The 25,551-nt window shown below is 38.6% G+C and overlaps 1 protein-coding gene across 1 annotated transcript in view; it reads right to left on the reverse strand.

The window, feature by feature from the left end:
• Positions 1-25,551, reverse strand: part of SV2C (synaptic vesicle glycoprotein 2C) — an 89,200-nt gene that overhangs the window by 48,819 nt on the left and 14,830 nt on the right. The window contains exons 2-3 of the mRNA XM_075726463.1: positions 17,597-17,777; positions 1,929-2,080 (exon numbers count right to left, since the gene is read on the reverse strand). Coding sequence (XP_075582578.1) covers positions 1,929-2,080; positions 17,597-17,777 — 333 coding nt within the window. The remainder of the gene's footprint in view (positions 1-1,928; positions 2,081-17,596; positions 17,778-25,551) is intronic.

The raw sequence follows: 25,551 nt of genomic DNA on the forward strand, positions 1-25,551 counted from the left end.
GATCTGTGCTGGTATTCGCCTGGCCTGGAGAGTTTCCAGGAGCAATGTCTGAACGCGCCCTCCCTAGTGCCAAAGCAGGGTTTGTCCTGGGCGCCCTTGGCAATGCCTGGGAGCTGGGCACAGCTTCATGACAACAAAGCAGTTCGCCTCTGTTCCTGAGCTGGGGTGATTCCGCGTTTGTACTAGGAACCAAGACACAGGTTTTAAACTTCGCAACATAATGAAACAGTCTGATCTAAAGCGAAAACAATGTTAAGACCTCCTCAAAGCCCATAAATACATTCTGTTTTGATTTGCCAAAATCATAATGTATAAACCCACTCCTTTTCCCGTGGGAAAGGATTGTTTCTGTTGTTCATAGCTTGCTTTCTAGCTCTCCTTTTGACTATTACAGCTTTCCCTAATATACTGCAAGTAGAGTAATTTATATCTGAAGAATACTGTCTTTTAAAATTGGTTTTTACATTCTTTCATCTTAAGTGATTTCATAAATATTTTTGCAGAAGGACACACACACACACACACACACACAAATCAGCGTGGCATGGCTTTTTGTGGCCACTGCTTTTGTATAAGGAATTGTATTATTATTCATTGAGATATACTGCCACGTGCCATTTTAAAAGCACCTCAGTGAAGGTTATTGAGTTATTTATAAAATCTACAATGAAATTAGACAACTTACGTAAAACAGTCTGTCATAATGTTTGCATTTTCCACTGAAAGATAAAGAAAATAAAAATCCATAGGAAAGCAAAAAGTACTTGGCATCCAGAACAATTTACTAATTGGGAAAAAAAAACTATCTGCATGGTGCCTTGTCAGCAAAAAATCCTCTCTTAGATTCCAGCAATTCAAAGCCAAAAGGCAAGGTTGAAGACCTAGATTCAGGTTGCATGTACTGCACTCCAAAATTAATTTTAATGCAACAGTCTAGATACTTGATTAGTCTGCATGATTCTAATTTATTTCTGGACATTACCACTTGCTAACTGTTCTAATCACCTTGGGCAAACCTTTTGAAGTTGTCCTCTCTTTCACAATCCAACTGTGATAAACTTTATTGCTTGGCTAAAGAAAGCTGTTTTGGATGCCAGCTAATTCACAACACTGCTTTACTCATCTTGAGTGCCAGGGAGAAGTGCTTGGAGAGACTGATTTCTGAGAACCCCTGAGCAGTCTCAGCAACTCTGGAGACCTACGAGCACTTAACTCTTCTAAAAGGCAAGCCCAAGAGACTAAGAATCGAATCTGTACCTGCACATAATATTTAACCATGTCAGCACAGTAAAGAGCTCTTTCACAAAGTGGCTTATATTGCATGTGTGCGTAACTTCAGCCATTGCAAGCTTTCTGTCTTTTTGCCCTCATTCAACCCTACAGCATTTAAGTGCACTCTGTCCAGTTTCTCTATTTGTACACCACTAAAAAGATCTGCTAAGAATGAAACATTCAGCACAGCTTTACATTCAGAACTAGCACTGCAAATATTAATATAGTCCTTACTTTTCTTTCTCAAGAATGTATAACAAATTCTATCTGTGTATCAAACAAATAAACAAACAAAGTGAGCACAAGTTTGACATCCAGCAATTTGAAATTCATTTTCTCTGATGTAAGTCTCCACATCACTTATTTTCTCCAGATTCAACAATAAGACCAATTATATTTTCATGTGTCCAGGTTTTCAGTAATTTAAAGACTCTGACTAAACATAGGTATTGGCTAATTTTTCTGCCTTTTAATATATAGTTTGTTATTTAGGGTACAAGCTATTCTCATTATTTCCACAAAAGGAATAAATTTCTTTCTTAACAGCAGGGTCAGTATTCTGAGAACAGACATGAAGTCCCCTTTTTAAACTATACTTCAAAAGCTTTACTTTCATACTAGAAGAGCTACAAATCACAAGGAGATGTTTTTCTTACCATAATGCGGAATTATTGCCCAAGCCATTGCAGAAGCATAGATGCCGCCAATCATCCAAAACATACAGAGCCAACTCAGGTGTTCGCCTCGTTTCTCCCGAGCAAGCACTTCCGAAAAATAGGAGAAGACTGTTGGCACAGCTCCACCAATCCTAAAAGGAGATATAGATGATGGATTAAGCAAGAGAGTAACAGCTAGTTGAAGTCTGAACCAGCCCATAGCTGCAGTCTTTGAAAACCCAAACCACAAGCAGCTTTTCTGGCAAGAGTTTTTTTTTCTCAAATTGCACCATGTATTGGGGAACTCTTGAGAAAACTTTCACCAGTTTGGATGTAATTTTTGTCAAATATTTCCTTGAAAACTCTGTGTATGATTCATTGCATTCAGTCATTCAAGGGGATTGTCAATGTGCCAGCCACTGGAACAGAAAACCAGCACAAAATGTTGACTTTCACCAATACAAAAATCCTGAAATCATGGCAGTCTACTGACAAGTGTCAAAATACATTGCTTTTAACTGAAAATATCACTCATTTTCCCAAAGAATAATAGATACTTCTCTAAGTCTTACCTCCAATGCTTTAGGTAATCAAGAAGTCACTAAATGCCAACTATGTTTCTAATGTTTTATTTCACACATATTTAAAAAGATGTTGTATTCAGTTGCACTATGTGATTTGCTAAGCCCATGCTGGTTTTTTACTTAAGTGTTTTTTGAAAAGCCTATGCATTCACATAATATTAAATTTTTAACATGGTAAAAATAAACACTGTCTGAAGGTTAGTTGGACAAAAAGAAGAGTTCAACTTGGTTTTACAAAAATTAGAGTAATTCAAATTACGTATCATTTTCAGTACCAGCTTCCAGATCATCTTTTATTGTCTTTACCTCTTCACCACCAACACAAGCTGTCAAATGTTCCACAAGAGGACAAGTTCTTGTGGATTTTATTTTTCTTGCTGAAGAAAATACCTGTGAAACTTGAGAAGAAATTCTCACATACCGGATAACATACCTTAAAGCAGTATCTTGCATGGTTTGATTTTTTAACTGAATTTTAAAGATAAATGCATATCTATGCTGTCATCTGGGAGTTGTCAAACTGTGAGCAAAAAGAAGGAAGCTTCAAACAGATTAAAACAAATATTAAAAAGGAAAAAATGAATACTGAAATGGTATTTCACTCCTAAGGAAATTCAGTGCCATAGCAATACCGCTTAAGATGTCTTCAAGTACAATGATGAAATACTGGATTGAGCTGTTGTACTTGTTTAGGGGTCTGCTGTTTTGTCAGTTCCTTCTAGACAGCTCTTCATGAAGTACTGCTGGTCAGCTCTTAGCTTTACAATGAATGTTTCCCATAGTTGAGCCTGCTAGCTCTTATACTCTCTGCCAGTTCTGCAAAGGTTTATACCTCCATGAATTCTTGTTAGATATACAGCTAACAAGGACTGTATCTCATTTCTTCTCATTGATGAAAACACTAAAAGCCTTCAATGGTGACCTGCCCTGTCACAAGCAATGGGAGACATCATCTTCAGAGGTTCTTCTGGAAGCCTGGGGTGAGGAACGGTGGAAGGGGCATGGCCAAGCTTGGAATCACAACTCATTTTGCTGTGATGGAGAAGCCCTGCTGCCTCAGTGGTGCTATGGGCTCTCCAGTTCCCAAAGTGTAAGTGGATTACAGCTAAGATTTCTTACCCTCCAGTGCTCAGGCACAGCTTTAGAATTGCACTTGTACAATACTGCCCAAACACAGTACTCATGGATCTAGAGTTATTTTTCTAATGTTGAAAATTCACCAGCAGAACCAGAAACAAGGTCTTCCTCTTTCCTGCCTAAGCTGCAAAGTGCTGACGAGGAGTTACGAGTGCCCACTTTCAAGAAGACCTAAATTAATAGATTGCTCACGGCATGTAGAACAGTATCATTCATGCAATAACACCCTACCTAAAGAGCATAATTTTTGGTAAGTGCTTTTTTCTGCTCATTAAGAAAATTATAGAGAGTGGTAAGTAAATATATATTTGGTAATTTTCCTGTTCTATTATCCAATCTGTTCTTCTAAATTTACATTTGTCTTCATTTCATATGTCTTTTCATGAAGTCCAGAATCTTCTCTTTATTTTATAATGCAGTTACTATGGTAGTAAATATAGCCTGAAACCATCTGTGCTATATAGCACAATTAATAATAAATCACATTTAACACTTTAATAGTTTTCCTATTGCAAACTGCCTGAATAAATTCTCTATAAAGGGTTTGTTTCAGGCAAATACAGTCCTTACGCTTATGAAATTTGAGACTCAACATACAATCTTCTTGAAATCTCCCTTAAAACTCCTAGGCTGGAATTCTGATGAAGTAAGTCTTGTGAGGAGTTTCCAATGGGTGCAGTAAGATATGCATCCATACGTCGCACAAATGGTTGTGGGATGATGGTTTAGGAAATGCGTGGATGCTTCAAGTGGATAGAACATACCCTATTTTAATGTCATAAAAGGTACAGCGATCCTGACCAAAGGCAGCAAAAAAGGCCTCTGCTATCTGTCTGCATGAACAATCCGTACCGTGAAGGATGGGAGGTTGATGCTGCTTTAGCATTTAAAACTGATCCAGGTGGGTTGACTCATATCCTATATCCTAAATGTCCTCCAAGGCTATGGAAGAAACGTTGTCTATATTGGCCAATTTAACAGGGCAACTTTTCTAATGAATAGACCTTTTAGACATTTAAGAGGAATTTTGGAGCCAGCAGACCAAAATGTTTATTCAGGATATGCAACTAAATAGGAAAAAAAAAAAAAATCAGCTTTGAAAAAAACAGTTTTTCTGTTTCATCTGATGTGATTAAGTTGACATTTCCAGTGAGTACACCAACAGGCTAAGAAAAGATTAGAAGTCCAAATACTATGTTCATATTGATTAAACAGTGAAAACAACTTGTCTACTGTCTAAAGGAGAAATAAAGGATATATTTTCATCATACAGACAACAGCTGCTATTCAGAGTTGTAGGTCTCTGTTTCATAGCAACTGTGTAGTAGTGTTGTGCACTTCTCTGCACGTTAAATGTGTGAATGGAAAACTTACTTTCAGCCGGTTAAATTCTTCCTTCTGGCTTCATGTAAGTGCAGAGTAATACCACAAGAAGCTTTTTGGATACTGGTACCTACACAGCTCTTCCTATATCACTAATGCAAAGCTACTACAATGACTAAAAAACTGTTTTGAAAATCTTAGAGAAGCTAATCAACAGCTGAATTGGAGGAGAGAGAAGGGAGATGGAGAGGAAGCATCCCACTGCAGAAGACTGTTCTTTTGCTCTTGTGCTGGACAATCTCAGGGTGGCAGTAGCCATGCCTCCACTCTCTAAAACTTCTTCCCAAATGCAGAGCAATTGACAGCAGAAAGGGAGAGCAGGAAGAGCCACAGCTGTTATCACACCAAACAACAATGAGGAAACTCCTTAAAAACTGTGTGGACCTAGACAATGTTTTTAAAAAGCAAAGAAATTTCTGTCTGACTCTTGCAGAAATTTTAACGCGTGCTTGGTACCACAGCCATTTACTACTATAGAACTAATGTGGCAGCTGGTATATTGAACATTGCTAGCAGAAGCATAAACAATCTCTCAAAGACTTGGGCAAGAGAAGATCAGAGCACCTCTTGACTTCTTCCACCACTCTCTTGTGAAGATCTTACACACACTTCAGCAGCTGTTGCACATTATGAATTAATTCATCAAATGTTCATATTAAAAAAACTCCACTGTTCACCCAATGGTTGCAAGGAAAAATGCACTTTCTACAGAAAAAAAAAAAAAAAAAACCCTAGGCTAGATCCCACCTTCACTCACACTCATATAAGCCCTTAATAATTCAGTGGCTCCAGCTGAGCCCTTCCATATTTACATGGAAGGAACAGAACATTTTTGTATTACAAGTTTGAAAGCAGACTGACTCTTTGGTATCCCACCAACATCGTGTGGACTGGATGGTGGCATGCACAGGAGGGAATTCCAGATAAAATCAAAGGCAGAGCTGCTGCTGACTTTAAAGTAGGAAGACTTCATCTTTTGTTTTATGGGAAATGCAAACACTATTTTCCCACAGGATACAGTATTAATTGCTTTGATACAGTGGGCTGTTTGCTATTATTGTGTTTATAAATTATATGGCTCATCCTCGTTTGTAGAAAATAATTTGATACATGAAACTGCATTCTTCCCTTGACATGTCTGCACGTGCAGCCTGTGAAAGCTGTGCTGACTTGAGAAGAATGTTTATTCTAAAAGATGCAAAGGACTTTAACTTTCTTAAATACAGAGGATTCAAGCAAACTGTTTTTTACATCTTATGTGTTATTCATGTATGTTATTCCTTCAGCCATCATAGCCAAACCAGCATTTGTTATCTTGTTATCCACAGATCATGGAGGGGAGTCTATGCACTGCTTCCTAAAGGGTCACAAAAATTATCTATGAGGTGCAAATATATTGTGAGTATGTACAAATCATATACAGTGCTTTTATACCTCCAATGGAAAATGTTTGGAGTCCGAACATTTTTTAAAAAATTAAAAAAACACTGGTCTAAACCTCTGGGTTGATGATCATGAGTGATAACTATCTCCAGAATAACAGATTCTGCAATGAGGCACAGTCTAATATCAGCAAGAGGCAAAACTTTTTTGAGCTTGGCTCAAGACCATAAAATAAACTCTCTCACGCTACAAGGATCAGTCTTTGCACCTAAAACAACAGGACACATTCTTTCAGCCTTGTCTTTTTTTGTATGTAGGAATATATGCAAGAACTTAATAAACATCAGGAGCCTTTTTCTACTGCATGTATTGCTCCGTATGTGGAGAGAATGGCATAAATGTCAGTCAAAAGAATGATAAATATCAGTCATGACCTTTTTCAGTTATTTTTCATCTTCTGTAATAAACCCCATCAGAATTAAGCAGAGCAAGAGCAGAATGCATAATTTTTTGTTATTTTCACAGAAACATGTAATTCAAATGGAAGGAAATACCAACTAATCACCATATTATTACCCTCTTTGATGCAAAAGATGACCCAGTTTTGGAGCTTTATGGGTTACTTTTACATGGATAAAAAAATTAATGACTGAACATGTTATCTGACGCCCCAAAATTCTTATTTTACTCTTACTTCTTACTCTATTTTTTTCAGGATTATGTACTTAATATCTTTCCAACTACATTTTTAGGTTTTGGCTACTTCTTTCTGTCTGCTTTTTCTCATATACAGACTCATATACAGAGCGTCCTCCACTGTCTGGTACCTATGCCCTGCAGCTGCATTTAGTCTCTAGTGAAAGCCATCTCCTACATACTTCAGCTTCCACTCAGCGTGCATGTGGCATGTGTTTTAGGTGGCACGTCATACTTGCTCTGTCCTGTTATTTCAAAAAAGGAGTTGTACTGTTTCTTCTATTTATTCACAATGCAATTTCTTTTGTTTTAATTTTAGGTTCAGAAAGAACATCTATTCATACACTCATAGAATCATAGAGTCATAGAATGCTTTGGGTTGGAAGGGACCTTTAGAAGTCATCTAGCCCAACCCCCCTGCAGTGAGCAGGGACAACTTTAACTAGATCAGGTTGCTTACAGCTCCATCCGACCTGACCTTGAATGTTTTTAGGGAAGGGGCCTCCACTACCTCTCTGGGCAACACGTCCCAGTGTTCCACCACCCTCATTGTAAAAAATTTTTTCCTTGTATCCAGTCTAAATCTACTGTCCTTTAGTTTAAAACCATTACTCCTTGAGGGAAAATGACAGTACAGAAATAAGCAACTGATCTAATCCCACTTTTCAGCAAAAGAAGGTTCAATTTCTGACCCCAGAAAATCATCCAAACTGAAAGCTATGCCTTTATAATGTTATTTCTGTACACTCTCTGTCAATGTTTGTTCTGTGAAATTATGGGGAGGGGGAAAACAAAAGGAGATTTAAGTGATGTACCCTAAGAGAGTAGGATTCAGTGAAATAAGCAATAAGCTAAGGTACATTTGTGTTTTCTTTGTCACAAAGAAAGATGATAAATATCTGCTAATCTACCTTCAGAGCTGTGATTTGTCACAACAGATTTTGGCAACTGCATAGTGTGACAGCTGGGATACAAACACTTCGGCAAGGCATTCAGGAACCTCTGGCTTCAGATAGAAGCCTTTGTTTATTTGCAGATTCACTAGCCAAAGGGACTTGAAATGCAAAAGCATACAAGGAATAGAGATAATTAGGAAAAAAACCCTTGCAGAATACTAAAAACACAAGGCAGGATGCTGTTCTTCTGAAATACCTTGTTGTCTTCTCTTTCAAACTTGGACAACATCCAGACTAAAAATACAGTGTCTGTGTGAGATGGCATTTGCAAGTTATCACCTTGTTATTTGCAATTTGTTATGAAGTGATAGAGCTCAAAATACAGATCCAGTGTTAACACTCCTGAGATTTGGAAACAGCCTACCACTCTTTGTCCTTCTGCCCAATTACACCTACTTTTCCCTCTTCTTATTAACAGTTCTCTACCCCCATTACCACGTCTCATTAAAAACCATATCTGCTGTTTTTCTTTCAGAACTGCCATTAGACTGGCAAAGTATGTAAGAATGAGCAGCCAGACTGACCGATTCTCCTTGAGAACTGGTGGATAAAGCACTACAAAACTGCAGTACGCTATAGACTAAGGTTTGCTGATTATTCTACACATTTAAATACAACTGCCTCTTTGGACTATGTATACTAGAGAAGTTGTCTTTCAGGTACACATTTGGCCTATATGCTATTAGTAGCAAGAGAGTCCTTGTGAGAAAGATTCATGTGATTATTTACTGAACTCTACAGTACTGTCAGTTCTGATGGAAGCTGAACTGGTGAGTAAATAATTCATTCCCCAAATTTACACAACACTATTTAGAATCACGGAATCATGCAATGCTTTGGGTTGGAAGGGACCTTTAGAGGTCATCTAGGCCAATACCCCTGCAGTGAGCGGGGACATCCTTAGATCAGGGTGCTCAGAGCCCCGTTCAACCTGACCTTGAATGTTTCTAGGGAAGGGGCCTCCACTACCTCTTTGGGCAACCTGTTCCAGTGCTTGACCACCCTCATTGTAAAAAATGTCTTCATAGAATCATAGAATCATCTAGGTTGGAAAAGACCTTTAAGATCATCCAGTCCAACCATTAACCTACACTACCAAGCCCACTCTAGACTAATCAAGGGTAGACCAGACTAAACCATATCCCGAAGTGCCACATCTACCCGTTTTTTGAACACTTCCAGGGATGGTGACTCCACCACCTCTCTGGGCAGCCTGTTCCAATGCCTGACCACCCTTTCCGTAAAGAAATTTTTCCTAATTTCCAGTCTAAACCTCCCCTGGCGCAGCTTAAGCCCATTTCCTCTTGTCCTATCGCTAGCTACTTGGGAGAAGAGACCAACACCCACCTCACTACAACCTCCTTTCAGGTAGTTGTAGAGAGCGATAAGGTCTCCCCTCAGCCTCCTCTTTTCCAGGCTAAACAACCCCAGTTCCCTCAGCCGCTCCTCATAAGACTTGTTCTCCAGACCCTTCACCAGCTTCGTTGCCCGCCTCTGAACATGCTCCAGCACCTCGATGTCTTTCTTGTAGTGAGGGGCCCAAAACTGGACACAGTATTCAAGGTGCGGCCTCACCAGCGCCGAGTACAGGGTAACAATCACCTCCCTGCTCCTGCTGGCCACAGCATTCCTGATACAAGCCAGGATGCTGTTGGCCTTCTTGGCCACCTGGGCACACTGCTGGCTCATGTTCAGCCGGCTATCTACTAACACCCCCAGGTCCTTTTCGGCCAGGCAGCTTTCCAGCCACTCCTCCCCAAGCCTGTAGCGTTGCATGGGGTTGTTGTGACCGAAGTGCAGGACCCGGCACTTGGCCTTGTTGAACCTCATACAGTTGGCCACGGCCCATCGATCCAGTCTGTCCAGGTCCCTCTGCAGGGCCATCCTACCCTCGAGCAGATCGACACTCCCACCCAGCTTGGTGTCGTCTGCAAACTTACTGAGGGTGCACTCGATCCCCTCATCCAGATCATTGATAAAGATATTGAACAAGACTGGCCCTAAAACAGAGCCCTGGGGAACACCGCTCGTGACCGGCCGCCAACTGGACTTAACACCATTTATCACTACTCTCTGGGCTCGGCCACCCAACCAGTTCTTTACCCAGTGAAGAGTATGCCTCTCTAAGCCGTGAGCTGCCAGCTTCCCGAGGAGGATATTATGCGAGACGGTGTCAAAAGCTTTGCTAAAGTCGAGGTAGTCTTCCTTATATCCAGTCTAAATCTACCGTCCTTTAGTTTAAAACCATTACGCCTTGTCCTGTCACAATAGGCCTTGCTAAAAAGTGTCCCCATCTTTCCTATAGGCCCCCTTTAAGTACTGAAAGGACACAATAAGGTCTCCCTGCAGCTTTCTCTTCTCAGGCTGAACAACCCCAACTCTCTCAGCCCTCAGATCATTGTTGTGGCCCTCTTCTGGACCCACTCCAACAAATTTAAAAAAAATCAAATAAAATTTGATATCAAATTCAAGCATATAATTACAAAGAATTTGCCTGCAGTACTTGGTCAGCTAGGTACGTCAGATAAATTCCTTTCAGATCTGCCAGTATTTGTAATCACAAAGTCATTGTTTATGAATGCTTTCTTTTGCAGATTTTCTTCTTCTTCATTGCTCTGTTCAAGTTTTTACTTTTTCTTTTGATTGTTTTCTGTCATATAGGCTCTCTACCTTATTTGTATGTTTCCCTTGTCCAGTCTTTCTCTCCCTTTTGTATAATCTTCCTTTCCTCATAAGAATACCTTCTAACAGTCTTAGGAAAGGCCACTTATCTCCCAGCTATGCCAGGTTTATGTTAGTCAACCTTTACCCACAGCTGAAGCTGCAGCAGCTGGATCAAAGCTATTTGGAAAGCTCAGACCTTGCCAACTGCTTCCTTGGCTTGACTGAAAAATATTTCTACCCTTTTGGCATACACTATCAGCTTTGAAGCCAGTCACCTGCAGAGCTATTCATTAGCTCACAGTGTAAAAACACTGATAGTCATGGGTGGGAGACAGCTGGGAGCTGGAGAGGAATTAGGGGCAGTAGGGTTACAACCTTCTGAGGGTGAGAGAATACAAGCTGTTTCATGAGAAAGAAGTGGAGCAAGTGGGTATGAATAGGGTAAAAGATAAATACAACATGATACTAAATACTGTTGACACACAATTATAAAAGCAGCCTATTGATCTAGATCTGAAGTGTCTGAAGGCAACTGCTTGTGTAGGCCAACAATCTTGTACTGTGTCCACATGGTCCATATCTCTGCTGGAACATTTTTGCGGTTGTTGCGCATATGGACTCCTTGCATGTCCTTCCTGTCTTGGCCATTAAGAGAAGGGGGATATACAACACTATACATAATATACAAAAGTGGTAGTAAAAGTGAACGCAGGTGGATTTGCACAGGCAATCACCTCAAAACTGCTAGTTGCAAGAAACTTCATCCACAGTTTTTGATTTTTGCTAACTGTTGATTCCTCACAAGAGTGTGAAGAATTTGAGAAAAGATCTAAATGATTAATTTAGTGCTACTACATTAACACCAGCACTCTTTGGTAGATCCTAGTAATGTGGAAGGAGTACTGCAGGTAGCTTTGGAGATATTCTCTGATGAAGGGTTAAGAAAGCTGTCTGCAGGTGAGTCTCAGGTTTAATAAAGTATAGTCTAAAGTCTTCTGGAAAAGAAACACTATGCATTCGGGGAACTACAGGCCTATCAGCCTGACCTTGATGCCGGGGAAGGTTATGGAGCGGTTCATATTGAGTGTGCTCAACAGGCATGTGCAGGTCAACCAGGGGATCGGACCCAGCCAGCATGGGTTCATGAAGGCCAGGTCCTCCTTGACCAAGCTGATCTCCTACTATGACCTGGTGACCCACCTGGTGGATGAAGGAAAGGCTGTGGATGTTATCTACCTGGACTTCAGTAAAGCCTCTGATACTGTCTCCCATAGCTTTCTCCTTAGGAAGTTGGTGGCTCAGGGCTTGGACGGGTGTACTCTTTGCTGGATAAAAAACTGGCTGGGTGGCTGAGCCCAGAGAGTTGTGGTGAATGGAGTTAAATCCAGTTGGCGACTGGTCACAAGTGGTGTTCCCCAGGGCTCAGTTTTGGGGCCAGTCTTGTTTAACATCTTTATCAATGATCTGGATGAGGGGATTGAATGCACCCTCAGTAAGTTTGCAGATGACACCAAGTTGGGTGGGAGTGTTGATCTGCTGGAGGGTAGGATGGCCCTGCAGAGGGACCTGGACAGACTGGACCCATGGGCCAAGGCCGGTTGTATCAGGTTCAACAAGGCCAAATGCCGGGTCCTGCACTTTAGTCACAACAACGCCATGCAACGCTACAGGCTTGGGGAAGAGTGGCTGGAAAGCTGCCTGGCTGACACGGACCTGGGGGTGTTGTTTGACAACCGGCTGAACATGAGCCAGCAGTGTGCCCAGGTGGCCAAGAAGGCCAACAGCATCCTGCCTTGTGTCAGAGATAGTGTGGCCAGCAGGAGCAGGGAGGTGATTGTTACCCTGTACTCAGCACTGGTGAGGCCGCACCTGGAATACTGTGTCCAGTTTTGGGCCCCTCAATACAAGAAAGACATTGAGGTGCTGGAGCATGTTCAGAGAAGGGCAGCGAAGCTGGTGAAGAGTCTGGAGCACAGGTCTTATGAGGAGCAGTTGAGGGAACTGGGATTGTTTAGCCTGGAGAAGAGGAGGCTGAGGGGAGACCTTATCGCTCTCTACAACTACCTGAAAGGAGGTTGTAGTGAGGTGGGTGTTGGTCTCTTCTCCCATGTAGTTAGCGATAGGATGAGAGGAAATGGGCTCAAGCTGCACCAGGGGAGGTTTAGGTTGGATATTAAGAAAAGTTTCTTCACAGAAAGAGTGGTCAAGCATGGGAACAGGCTGCCCAGAGAGGTGGTGGAGTCACCATCCCTGGAAGTGTTCAAAAAATGGGTAGACGTGGCACTTTGGGACACAGTTTAGTGGGCATGCTGGTGTTGGGTTGATGATTGGAATGATGATCTTAGAGATCCTTTCCAATCTTAATGATTCCTAGTTTTTACTTTCATTAAAAATAACCTAGCCACCAAGCCAGGAAACTTGAAATTGCTACTTTACCCTTAATTGGGTTTAGTGGTGGACTTGATTATGTTAGTTTAATGGTTGGACTGGATGATATTAAAGATCTTTTCCAACCTAAATGATTCTATAATTCTATGATTATATATGATAGTACATCTGGAGAGAGACTGTTCTTCACAAGGGGCAACAGGCAGGGAATAGGCTTCTTCATAGCTTTTAGTTACGTAAGTTAGCCACATCTAAGCTGTATTTCCTAATATTTTTGTGGGTTTGTAGAAGAAATCTGGCCAAACTGGCAATTTTGGAAAATTAAAAGAAATCTCTCTGGTCTGGACATAATATCTAGATTGTAAAATAGGACACATTTATTTAGCATTTTTTACGCTGTTCATGAAAAAAATCAATTTCATCTGGGAGCAAACATATCAGATTGTCTGAAGAATTTCTAAACTGTAGTTCATCTCAGGGTATTTATTTCAGCTAGCCTTTTACTGCATGAAAACTTTGATTACTTTTAGAAGTACCATTTGGGCTGGATAAGCATGGTACATTTTCCCAGATTGTATCATCTTTGGCTATTTCAAAGCAACCAAAATGAAATTTGCAGGGATAATACAGATACATAGTACACTTTTAAGCACTTCATTCTAAATTGAGTTGTTTTACTTAGAAAAACTGCATCTGAAATTACCTAAAAGTATCAAAATTAGCAAACTAATAGCTTAGATTAAATAAATATGGGGGGGTTTGTAGTAGAGGTTAGATAAAACTCTCTAGCTGAGAATAATACTTCACATTGGCAATGTTGAATAGGCAACAACTCCAGTTCCATTCAAGTTAGCAGCAATGTTATGAGTCATGTTCTGGTAGTAGAGAAACTTCCTTTGACAATTTCAAAGACAGATCTAACAAGGTGCTTTTCGGTGATAAATCTTTGCACATTCCCCCAATGGCTAATGATGAATACAGCTCTCAGTTTCTTGTCTACATCTTTTTATGTTGTAGGAAACCATGTCTAAAGCCCTCCTAGACCTTTATCAGGCTTTTGGATTAAATTTCCATCTGAGTTTTGATTCTGGATTAATCAATTGAAGAATCACAGTTGTGGTGGTATTATTTTCTGTAAAAGGAAATACTTTTGCAGACTGTCCAATATTTCTTTATTCTTTTCACTAGCTTAAGTTCACCTTTTAGACTTCCATATCCCTCGATGCCCTTTACCCAGTAATATCTTAATATTATTTATACAGTTTTGTATTCCAAATCACTTTCTTGCATACAAGTTTTTTACTAGTTTTAGGTTTTTCAGATGAAGAAAAAAAAAATATTAGAAAGGATTTTTTTTCCCTGAGCAGTTTATTTCTAAAACAGATTTTGACTGCAAAAGAATCTGAGAAGTATATATTTTATATTATTTTTTATAAATAAAACCTTCTATCAGATACTGGTTTTATTTTTCATGCTTCTTAATCTATTTTTATATTATCTAGAAGTTAACAGACCAGTTTAAACTCTACACACCTAAACGATTTTATATCTTTTGAATACTTCTTAGTATTTTATTGATTTTTAATTATATGAAATTGACCAGATAACTCTCTGCCCCTTCAGAAAGCTCTTCTCCAATCTGAGTAATAATAGTATTTTGTCTTTAAAACATACCATTCAGTTCTTTGCTTAAAATTATTCCTATTTCATATTTGGGCTTTGATTCACAAAAAATTACTGGAACAAAGCCTCCTCCCTCGGTAACAGAGATGTATATTCAGTGTCTTTCAGTAAGAAAAGGGAACTGACACCTACTGTCCAAAGACAGGACCTCTGAAATGAGGAGAGGTTATAAAGAGAAATTAAGTTGAATTTCTATTCCCATCTAACTGACACAACTTCTTTTTCATTTGAGCAAATGTGGGATGTAGTAAAGAATGCAATAAGTGTTCAAGATTTAATTCAAACCCTTTAAGCAAATTTCCTGTCATACTGCAAGAAGATATGGCTTCAGAGCTGGCACAAATATCTGGGAGTTCTTCAGTGAGTGATACCAAAAAGAGTTTGCCTTCTTGCACAGCATCTGATGCAAAGTATCTGGAAACAGGGACCTGTAAGATGTGTGCTCTAACAGTGAGTATATTTGTTCCCAGCTGTTTAAAAGTGAAAAAGTTATATTTTGCTGCCTCTGCAGCTGGAACGTTCTAGGCTCTCCCTTCTTTCTTGGTGTTTGGCATATGATGTATCTGTTGCTGCTACACCTGCTCTCAAGATCATATCCAAAATGGGATCAAAAAACAGAGGAAAGGCAGATCTGACACAAATACCATCCTGAATATCACTCTTAAGTGAAAAGTAAGCCTTCTTTGAGAGTGAGTGAGCAGATGAAAAAGAAGGGCTCCAAACATGCAAAGTCTGGTGGAAAAACTACATCATCACAGGCAAACAGTCAGAAAAGAAAAAAGATGTGCTTTCTCTCATCCTGGAAGTATGAAGCACAGATTCAGTTCTAGAAACCTCAATGCTTTTATGATCCAACTCTGATACCAGCTGAAGGAGGTTTTTCTGGGGAGAAATCCAGTCTTTGAAGAAAACAACAAATGTGAGCCAGTCATGAATCTCTCTCTGCAGTAATTGGTATGAAGAATGACTCTGCAGCTCATGCTGTCTTGTTTTTTTCTTATTGTTGTTGGTTGGTTGGTTGGTTTTTTTGAGGGGTTAAAATGTAGTACATGGTGGCAAATTATTTATCATCTATTCATGCAGCTCTCAAAGATGAGGTAGGAGGTCTTTGGACACAGTGGGGACCCACACGGAGGCATAAGATACAGATATGAAGGGCCTACTCCTTCAAAGACCATTAATCACAAGCTGGGTGCACAATGGAACATGCCTCCCAATCCAGGACATATCTGTATCATGAGTAAAGCTACAGGCACTTTACGTTACTTGAAAAGCTACTGCTACAGGTGAGAAGGAGACCCTGCAGGCAAGTTTGGCATGAGGTATGACAAATACATATTTTGCCACATGTCCCAAGAGGGAAAATCTGGGTGAAAGCCAACAGTGTCACAAACCTGCTGCCAAAAGACAAACCTTTGTGGCACAAGGGTCCAGTACTGCCCTCATGAAATGGGCAGGCTAAGCAGGAATACAACAAGCTTCTGAACTTTGACGGGATCATGGAAGTGTGAAAAGAGTCATGCTACATGAACAATGTTTCTCTATGGATGAGACAAAACATAGCATCTGGAATTGGTAGTGACCTATGATATGAAAAACATGTAAAGAAGCTGGATGAGATTTTTTGGTTTGTTTTTCTAAGTTTTTTTAAAGAATTAGAACAGTTGCCATTTCCTCTTCATCTCTTTTAGAGTCCTATCTGACAATCTGGTGACAGAGTAAGGAGATTCTTCTAGCAAGAAGACTCCTTACTTCTCCTTTCTCTCCCCCCTTGCCCTTCCATCCCCCTTCCTAAATCAGTTTAGTAGTACTTAGTGCTATGGCAATTTCCTTTTGGTGTGCGTGTCTAGCAGTACCATACTTCAGACCAGTTCAAGGGGTTTCTAAAACTGCAAACTTCATACAACAGTGTTAGTGCACTAAGGCTACATAAACTACAGCCAACAAAACATACAAACAGTGGACTGCATGTGCATGGCTTTACAACACAGCACACTGTGCTCTCCACAGTTCCTGTCTGTACCGCATCCTAAAGATTGATACGGGCCTGAAATGGAATTGTAATTTGGAGTTTTGATCTAAATCAAGCAATTACCAGAAGTGCTAAACTAACTGCTCTGCAGAACAGAGCTCTTGATTATCCAAAGGTGCAGTAAAGGTAGAAGCTTTCTCATAGTAATTTACTTGTGTATCTCAATCTCTGCTCATGTAAGTTTAAAATAATGAACTTAATTGACCATTACCAATATCTCAAACTTCTCCAACCACTGAGAAGTTACTTAAATGAAAAGTAAAGCAAACACAGGGTCACAAACACCATTCTTCTGGAGACAGCAATGAGATTTGGCATACTCCACAGTCCCACTTTAAATTTGACAGTCTTGACTGCAGTGATATTATAAACAATATTATGCACAAAAAGACATTAGAAATTTTACAAATATTACTGAAATCTTACAGTACACTTGTGAAGAGGGTATTGTTTTGCTGACTGAACAAGCAATACATAGAGAAGCTGAGGCATAAAAGAGTTAAGCAAGTTGATCAAGTTCACAAAGCAAGTCTGTTGCAAAAAAGAACAAAACTCAATCTCACAATTTGAAGTCTGTGTCTTTTCCCTAAAATCATTATTATTCTCCTTCAGGTTGTTATTTAGGAGTATAGTAGCTGCCTTGTTTAATTCTCTCACCCCTGACACAGACTATATTTCTACATTAAATAATGTGCTTTTGCAAACAGGAAAGTTTTATTAACACACAGAATTGTGGAAATTAACAAAAGCAGAGGAGCTTACCCAAATCCAGAAAACAAGCGACAGAAGAGGAAGAAGCCATAGCCCTGGACAAATGATGAAAGGAAGGCAAAGAATCCATTGACAGACATGCATATCAGGAGTGACTGTCTCCTTCCCACCTTGTCTGCCAAGCCTCCCCAGAAGAATGCCCCCACCATCATCCCAAGGTACACTATGCTACCTGCAATACACACAGAAAAAAAAAAAAAATGTTGTTTTGTGAGCTACATAACTGACCACAATTGACCACACCAAAAATAGTTGATCTTCTATAATTACAAAACAAACCGTATAGGGATTAATTTCTCCTTTCTCAGTAAATAGAAGTTATATGCATATATTTGCAAGTGTATCAAGGGAGAACCGATTTCCTACTGTGTCTCTGTCATCTGTTACCAGACATAGTGAAGTTTAATATAATTATTAAACAAGGTGCCTCTAGCTAAAACAATTAAAATACAGGCAAATAAGACTGAATGGGAGAAAGAATACCACTATTTCCTCAGTAATAAACTGCATTCATGTTAAATACTGCAAAAATTGTAACTTCCCCTACAGAAACAAATTGTCTGAACATTTCTAGAATATAAGCAGTCCTGTAAGGGATTAATCACTGGGAGTAAGATGTGCTAAGTCTAAAGGAAGCTGATTATGAAACAGACACTTTCCATTTGAGATCTATAGAATCAAAGATGTCCAGCTTCATTGGTTTTTTTTTTTTTTCTCCCTTCTACTTCAGCGTACTGGCGTACTGCTTTATTTAAAAAGGCACTGTCCTGTATACAGAAAAACACTGGAACATTTTGGGTTGTGTCATGTCCCATCCCCCAGCCGTCCCTACCCGCCTCCCCCCCCCCCCCCCCCCCAAAGGATTTTGAACAGATACATTCTAGTTTAGCTACATACATTAAAGTGAGACAGGGAATAAATACTTTTGGGTGATTCTTTTTTTTTTTTTATGTTAATGATGTTTTCAACGTGAAGCACTTTCCACAGAAAGATAAGTTGACATATTTAACACTGACCATTCACACCTTAGCATATTGTACATTATTTCCTTTCCAGGGACAACTTTTCTGTGGGACATTTGTCAGAGATGCACAACACATTGAGCAGACTGTCAGAAGAAAAAGTAGTTCCCAAGCTTTGGACAGAACCAACCAGATTTGTATTTTGTTTGATACATGTATTATTCTTTTTCCACCTACTTTCTTATTGAACTTCCCAGATTGGGTTTTATTCACCTAGCAGTTGCTACCATCTCATACATCTGCTGCAGAGCAGGAATTAAATATAAAGTAGCTGGAAGCAGCTAAAATACTAGCAATCCTTGTCCTGTGTCTCTTTTCAATCAGCCACAAGAATGGACAAATTCCCCAGCAACTCTGCTGGTCTTTAATTGCTGTTGTTGTAAAAATCTAGCCTCCACAGGAATTGCCTCTGTCCTGCAGAACGTAGTTGGAAGGGAAAGAAAGCTGAAAGAAATACTTAAATGCCTGGGCTTGGTTAACTTGTTTAACTTTATCAGATTGCTCCCTCAATCTGAACAGAAATTTTTGTTCCAATAATTGAGATTTTCCTGAGAACACACACAGAGCTCATACATTTTCTGGTCCTAAAGAGACAAAGCTTGGCAAGTGGCCTAGCATATTCACTCAACTGCTTTAAGATTTCTCCTGTGGGCAACTTTACTGTACCATGCTGCAGGAAGACAAGTACTCACAACCCGTTTGGACACTCCATCCAGCAGAGCTAGTGCTTGCTTGTCAATATTAGTTGAAAGAACTTAGCAAAAACAGTTCAATAGCTGCATTGCCAGCAGAGTGATTTCAAAAATGCAAATAAAATGGTTAATTTTTACTCTTAAAGTGAAATTCTTTACATTCTTTCATACATAAACATTGTTGGGCTTTCCCAGTCAACACTCTAATATTAGAAATACGCAGAGAAGGCTAATCAAATAGTTTTGTGTTTCTTTATATAGATAACTTTGAAATATTTTATGCAAATAATCTTAATTTTACCAAGTAACCACTTTCCTTGTGATGCACAGAAATATCAAAACACTATGAACGATGAAAGAAAAAAGTTTCCAAGTCTTGAGAGTTTAAAAGCATTAACCTTTCTTTTTGATGACAAGTCCTTTGGCCATTGTACTGTGCTTTGGCCTCTCTTATACCCATGTAATTCTCCTGAAGAACATTCAAAAGATGCTGCTAAGAATAATATTCTCCTCCTATCAATAAACTGCTATAAATAAGCTGCTCTCTGAGCTGCACCATTAGCTTATTCTTTCCTGTTATACTAACTGATTTTTTTCCTAATTGCCTTGCAGATCCTCCACAATCCCTCTGCCCCACCAAACATCTGTATCCCTTCCATCCTGAACCTACTGCAGCTTCCAATTATACCTGTTTCAGTGTATTTTCCTGTTTTTTTTCTTTTTCATATTTTCTGTCTCTCTTCATACAGAACATAACCCTGCCTGCAGCCCATAGAGAAAGTCCCCTTCCTCTCATCTTTCAAATCGTTCCTTAAGACCTCACCCCCTCCCCGCAGCAATATTCACAATAAACCATAAAAGTGACAAATGGCAAAGGAGAACTCTAACTATGAACAGTTAAAATAGCTGAACAACCACCTAACAAATGCAAGTAACCAATGACATCAATTGTCATTTTACCCTTCATCAACCCTTCCTTTCCAATATTTGTAGCTCTTGTTTATTATGTCATGCCACTGGTCAGAACATAAATCTCATGGGGAAAACACTACAGGTTTTTTGTACGCCTTTAATAAATCATATATTACATTTTCATAAATTTATATATGTAAAAATTAAATATCATATTGTTGGTCAGACATTGCTCCCTTTTCTCATTACCTTTAAACAGTGTTCATCAGAAAAAAAAAATTTTATGTGTGTACATATACGTATATAGATTTTAATCTAGCATTGTCATCCTGAGGGTGGTACTAGCTTTTTGAGCAGCTACTACTGATCACAAAACTATCTGCTTTTCTTTTTCTTTTTGCTATAGCACACTTTGCTACAGCCTCTAAAGAAGGTAGCTTACACAGCACAAGGCACACACTGACTTGACATCCAGGATGATCCTAGAAACACATTTTTAAGAATTCAAGTTTATTTTAAAATACAAAAACTACTAATGATATTTGTAATGTAAGTCTTTGGTTTTGCCCACAGAGTAACGTGTAATCTCAAACTCTGTCGTTTGGTGAAAAGGCAAGTGGCAGCTCAAAAGAAATTCATGTCATGCTAAAATGAATATTCTCTTCTGTTGCTCTTTTACCGAGTTTTAACAACCTGTATTTTCTTTCCACAGCAGAAATTCTACATACTTCAATGATTTTCCCCCATTGTACAAATGTACAAAATACATGCTTGCGTCCTCTTCAGATGAGGGGACCCGAGTCTGGAATTATTTTACATCATACACACACTTTGGTTACCAGATGGCTATATATTTTTTATACTTAACATTGTCTGTTGCAATTCATAGCCTGGTATCTAAATGATAGCCAAACCCTTCTGAGAAATCAGTCTGCAAGTATACACTTCACTGGGAGAAAATAAAGCAATGAAAGTAAAATCAGACTTCTTTGCAATGGAGGCACTCAGGCTATGGGACTCTCTGATTGTTGCCTTTTGCTTTAACACACCTATTATAAAGTAGATATAAACTAGCCTGCAGTTGTTTTTTTCATGTTGTGTTGTTTAGGTCATTTGTCTGTGAGGAATGCATTTTACACAAGTGGAAAAAAGTACTCTCATTAAAAAAAACACTCTAAAAGTAAGAGTAAAATATTATTTATATTTTGGAAAATAAGGTTATAAATGTAGTCCTAAAATAGCTCCAAGAGGAGAAAAACTCCTTTCATAAGAATTATACTGTGCTTTAATCAGTGTTTTATTTACTTGTACTAGGATCTTCCCATATGCTATTGTTTAGAATATAACAATTCATAGTGAAGAACTCCAATGCCTGTAAGTAGGATAATGAGTAAGAATATCCAGATTTGTCTTTGTTTTAACCCTGATAAACAGCACATTCAGAATTCAAAGATGACAATATTTCAGAACTATACTTAATTATAATCTGCTAATAACTACTTTGATCAGAAAAGACTTTGAAAGGAATCACAACCCATGGAGCAAGTAACTTCAGTCAAATATAACATCTAATTAACTGTTTATAATAGGAGGTAATTAAAGCAAACACTTTTAGTTAAGACGACAAATGTAAGAAAACTGTAATAACTCCAGAACTGGCAGAAGAACTCCATTTTCTAAAGCCACCATCTTTGGATGTCTAAAACCATCCATGCAGTCAGAGAGTTGGAACTTCAGTTCTTACTTGTTATATTATGACATTCACTGCCTCAGAGGTACTAACACTCCAATATTCTTACATAAAGAACTGCCACAAACTAATATTCCTCCATAACAAGTATTTCTTCTTTTCTCTACAACAGTACTTGAGAACAGTTCTGTCCTCTCCATGAAATAAAAAAAAAAAAAACAAAAACCACCACAGTTTTTTCCCTGGAAAACAATTTGCACATATCTTCAAATCATCAATCTACTCCAGTGTATGCCCACCTTGAGGGAAATTCCAGAGATGAAAACCATAGCTGGAGAGGTTGACCAAAGCTTTTCCAGTGCTATAACAGAAATACCATCCATGTGAAAGTCAAAGGGTTCCACAACAGTCATTGGTACAAATTTAATTCAGGTATTAGTTTATTTTTTTGTTTCCTCTGGCATGCTTGTATTAAATTTATGTGCCTAATATGTCTACTTTTGATTTGTTTCCTGTACCTCAGATGTGAGATTTACAACCTGAAAGTTTGTGGTCTCAGGCTCAAATTAATTCCAACAGGAAAAAAAATGACATTTTGCCTTCATGTTTCCTCTCATTGGGCTAATGATATTAGTTCTGGTTTATGTATTAAGTGCAGAACAATGTGATCTAGCTCTGGACCTTTACATTATCTGTTAGTTTTGAAAACCAAAATATTTTCTTGCTTTAAGAGTCTTATGCTATTAACTCTCCTTACAGTTCCAGGGACGTTCACCTTATAATATATCTAAAATTTACACATGCAGGAGTGCTGATAAATGTTTTTTTTCTAATGAAATAATACTCTGTCTTAACAGATGAGTTTCCTGTGTAGTGAGATATTATTTTAATTGAAACGCGGTAATAACAAAAGTAATAGCTGCTCCTGCTTTTCCTCAGATCCAAATGAGATATATTAATAAATGCATAGAAGAAGATCAGTAACTGCAGAGATTGTGACAGGTAATAGATTACTTGGTAGGATGAGGAATTTTCTTCACAGCTGTATTTTCTGATAAGGCAGTAAAACAGGGAATATGGTAAACCAGTACCTTTGCAGTACATTGTCATTGTCACTTCTGCTTTAAGAACTTTATCATGTCAATAACTACATCTTTAAAAAAAGTGCCAGATACTACCAGATGCTAGCATCATTTTTATTTATTCCATAACAGATTTCTCAGGATAAAAAATTGATCAGAGTTATTCCATTTTCTTCATTAGAATAATTTACAAACTGAATACTGGTAGTGATTATTGCAACAAACAGCAGCACACTGCTATTTCATACTGCTCTTGCTTGGCTAGCTAAATCAACAACACACTATAGAGAAAAAGACCAAAGTACTGCTTTCTTGATACTCATAACAGAAATAATCAATTAGCATTCAAATTTAGCAACACAGGGCTGTAAAAGCCAGCCAATATGTGGAATTTTTTCTTCCTATAAAACAATATTTTTACAAGATGGTTGTTAACAATATGCAATATATAGAGCACAGACTTTATCAAAAACTCAGGTAATCCCAGATGATAAGATGAAAGTGTTGACAAATTCCCTAGGCGTTATCACTGAACATACTATTTTCACACTATCTTCTCCCCTGATCCAACAGTTCCCTCTGGCATTAGTGAGAAAATCCTAACAGACAAGCTTCAGATAAAACACATTTAGTTAAGCTGTCCTAATACCCCTAATTCCTGTTTTCTTCCACTGCAACTGCGGAGCTTCCTCTGGATTTTGCTACTCTCAGGTTTAGATGCTAAATTCACTGCACTCTTTGCCCAGCTCTGAACTGACCCTGTCATGCTAGAAATTGCTGTGACTTTGCAATTTGAAATGCACTTCCATGGCAATCCTGAAAATCAGAATGATTGTAAATGCTGCACATGATTGAACAGTGCATAGCACTGTGCAATGTGCTAGCATTAATTAAATTTCAAAGCAAAAAAATATATTTCACTAAAGCTTTAAATTGCCCATGCAGTCATCTACATTAATCATCTCATTTCACATCAAAACTGTTCATTTTGGCTACATGCTTTATTGTCTGAATGTTAATTTCTTATTTGCCTAGTCCTGCTTCTGACTGAAAACAGAGCAGAGTCCATGAATATCACTAACTTTTAATTATTGCTGAATTAAAACAAAAAGCCTGAAGTACGTACACCTACATTAATAACAGATGCATCCAACACAGCAAATCAAAGCAAATGACACTAAGAACTAATTAATAAAACTACGCTCCTAGTGAAAGCATCTGTACAATATTAAAACTAACAGTTGATTATTTCTTCAGTATTTATTCAGCCATTAACTCTCCTTACTGTAACTATATTGCAGTAGTGTGTAAAATTATTTCCTTGTAAATGGGAGGAAATAGCTTTATTTTATTTCGCTTCATCCTTAGAGTGGCTGTTACCACCTTTGTTCCAATGAAATGAAAGGGTGGGGGAAGAGAAACAATGCTTAAAAAAAACCCCAAAAAAACCCCAAACAAAAAAAACCCCAAACCCCCAAACCAAAGACCTCCTACCGGTTTCAGAAAAAGACACTGAATTAGGCCTAGCCTCATTAGGAACAGGCTACCAAAATTAATAAGGGTCTGAAACTCACACATGTCCCAAAGCACCTGACAAAAGACCTTGTCTACCTCACCTAGCACAAAACAGCATATGAGTGAAAAAGGAAACTTCCATTGCTAATAGTCCCACATCTTTTTTATGACCCATTTGGAGTCAATGAAATAGATTAACTAATCTAATGTCAGAATGAAGAATAACAGATCAGAATAATCCTCTGTATGGTGCCAATACACTTGCAGGTGTTTGTGATGCTAAACAGGCTTTTTAATTACGTATTTACAATAGTGCCAGGAGGCACTGTTGTAATGTCTAAATGGAAAATTTTTAAGATGACTGTATGTATCGGTTTACAATGTCCGTTTAACAAGACTTCCTAGTTGCAGCTTCAGAACGAACCTTGAAAATCACCCTGAATTCTAGCGGATTAGGAAAATACTTGTGCTCTGTGAAAATGAGCAGGTCTGACAAATGCCAGACAAAAGCAATGCACAGCACAATAGAGAGTCATGCATCACATGGATTATATTAATCCATACTCCCTCAACTTCATATGAGGCTCTCCACTGCTAACCAGTGTACAGCAAATACTTTCAGTCCAGCTAACATGACATTAAGAAATTTGCAGGTGGGCGTCCTTTGCCTATCCTTGAGAATGTAGACCTTTTTTAACACTATGGATGTAAAGTCAGTGTCACTTCACACTATTTTCTTAATTTTGGTACTTTACATTACTCTCCCAACTTTCTACAATCCCCCAAAAAAGTCAGATAAAAACATTTGTCTGCCTGATAAATGGGTTTCTGTGAGCCTTTGAAGACACTTTGTCAGTCACATGTTTATCCTGAGAAAAGCTGATTTGTTAAAAGCCAAAATAACTTGACATATATAATGTGTGACCAAAAACTCTTGGTTTTTTTCCCACTAGCAGGAACAAAGACTGGTAGATGTTGGGTAAAAAGGTCATTGGTTTAAGAGAGCCAGGGAACAGCATTTTACAGTCAGAGA

Source organism: Pelecanus crispus, chromosome Z (assembly GCF_030463565.1).
Source record: "Pelecanus crispus isolate bPelCri1 chromosome Z, bPelCri1.pri, whole genome shotgun sequence".
Classification (NCBI taxonomy): Eukaryota; Metazoa; Chordata; class Aves; order Pelecaniformes; family Pelecanidae; genus Pelecanus; species Pelecanus crispus.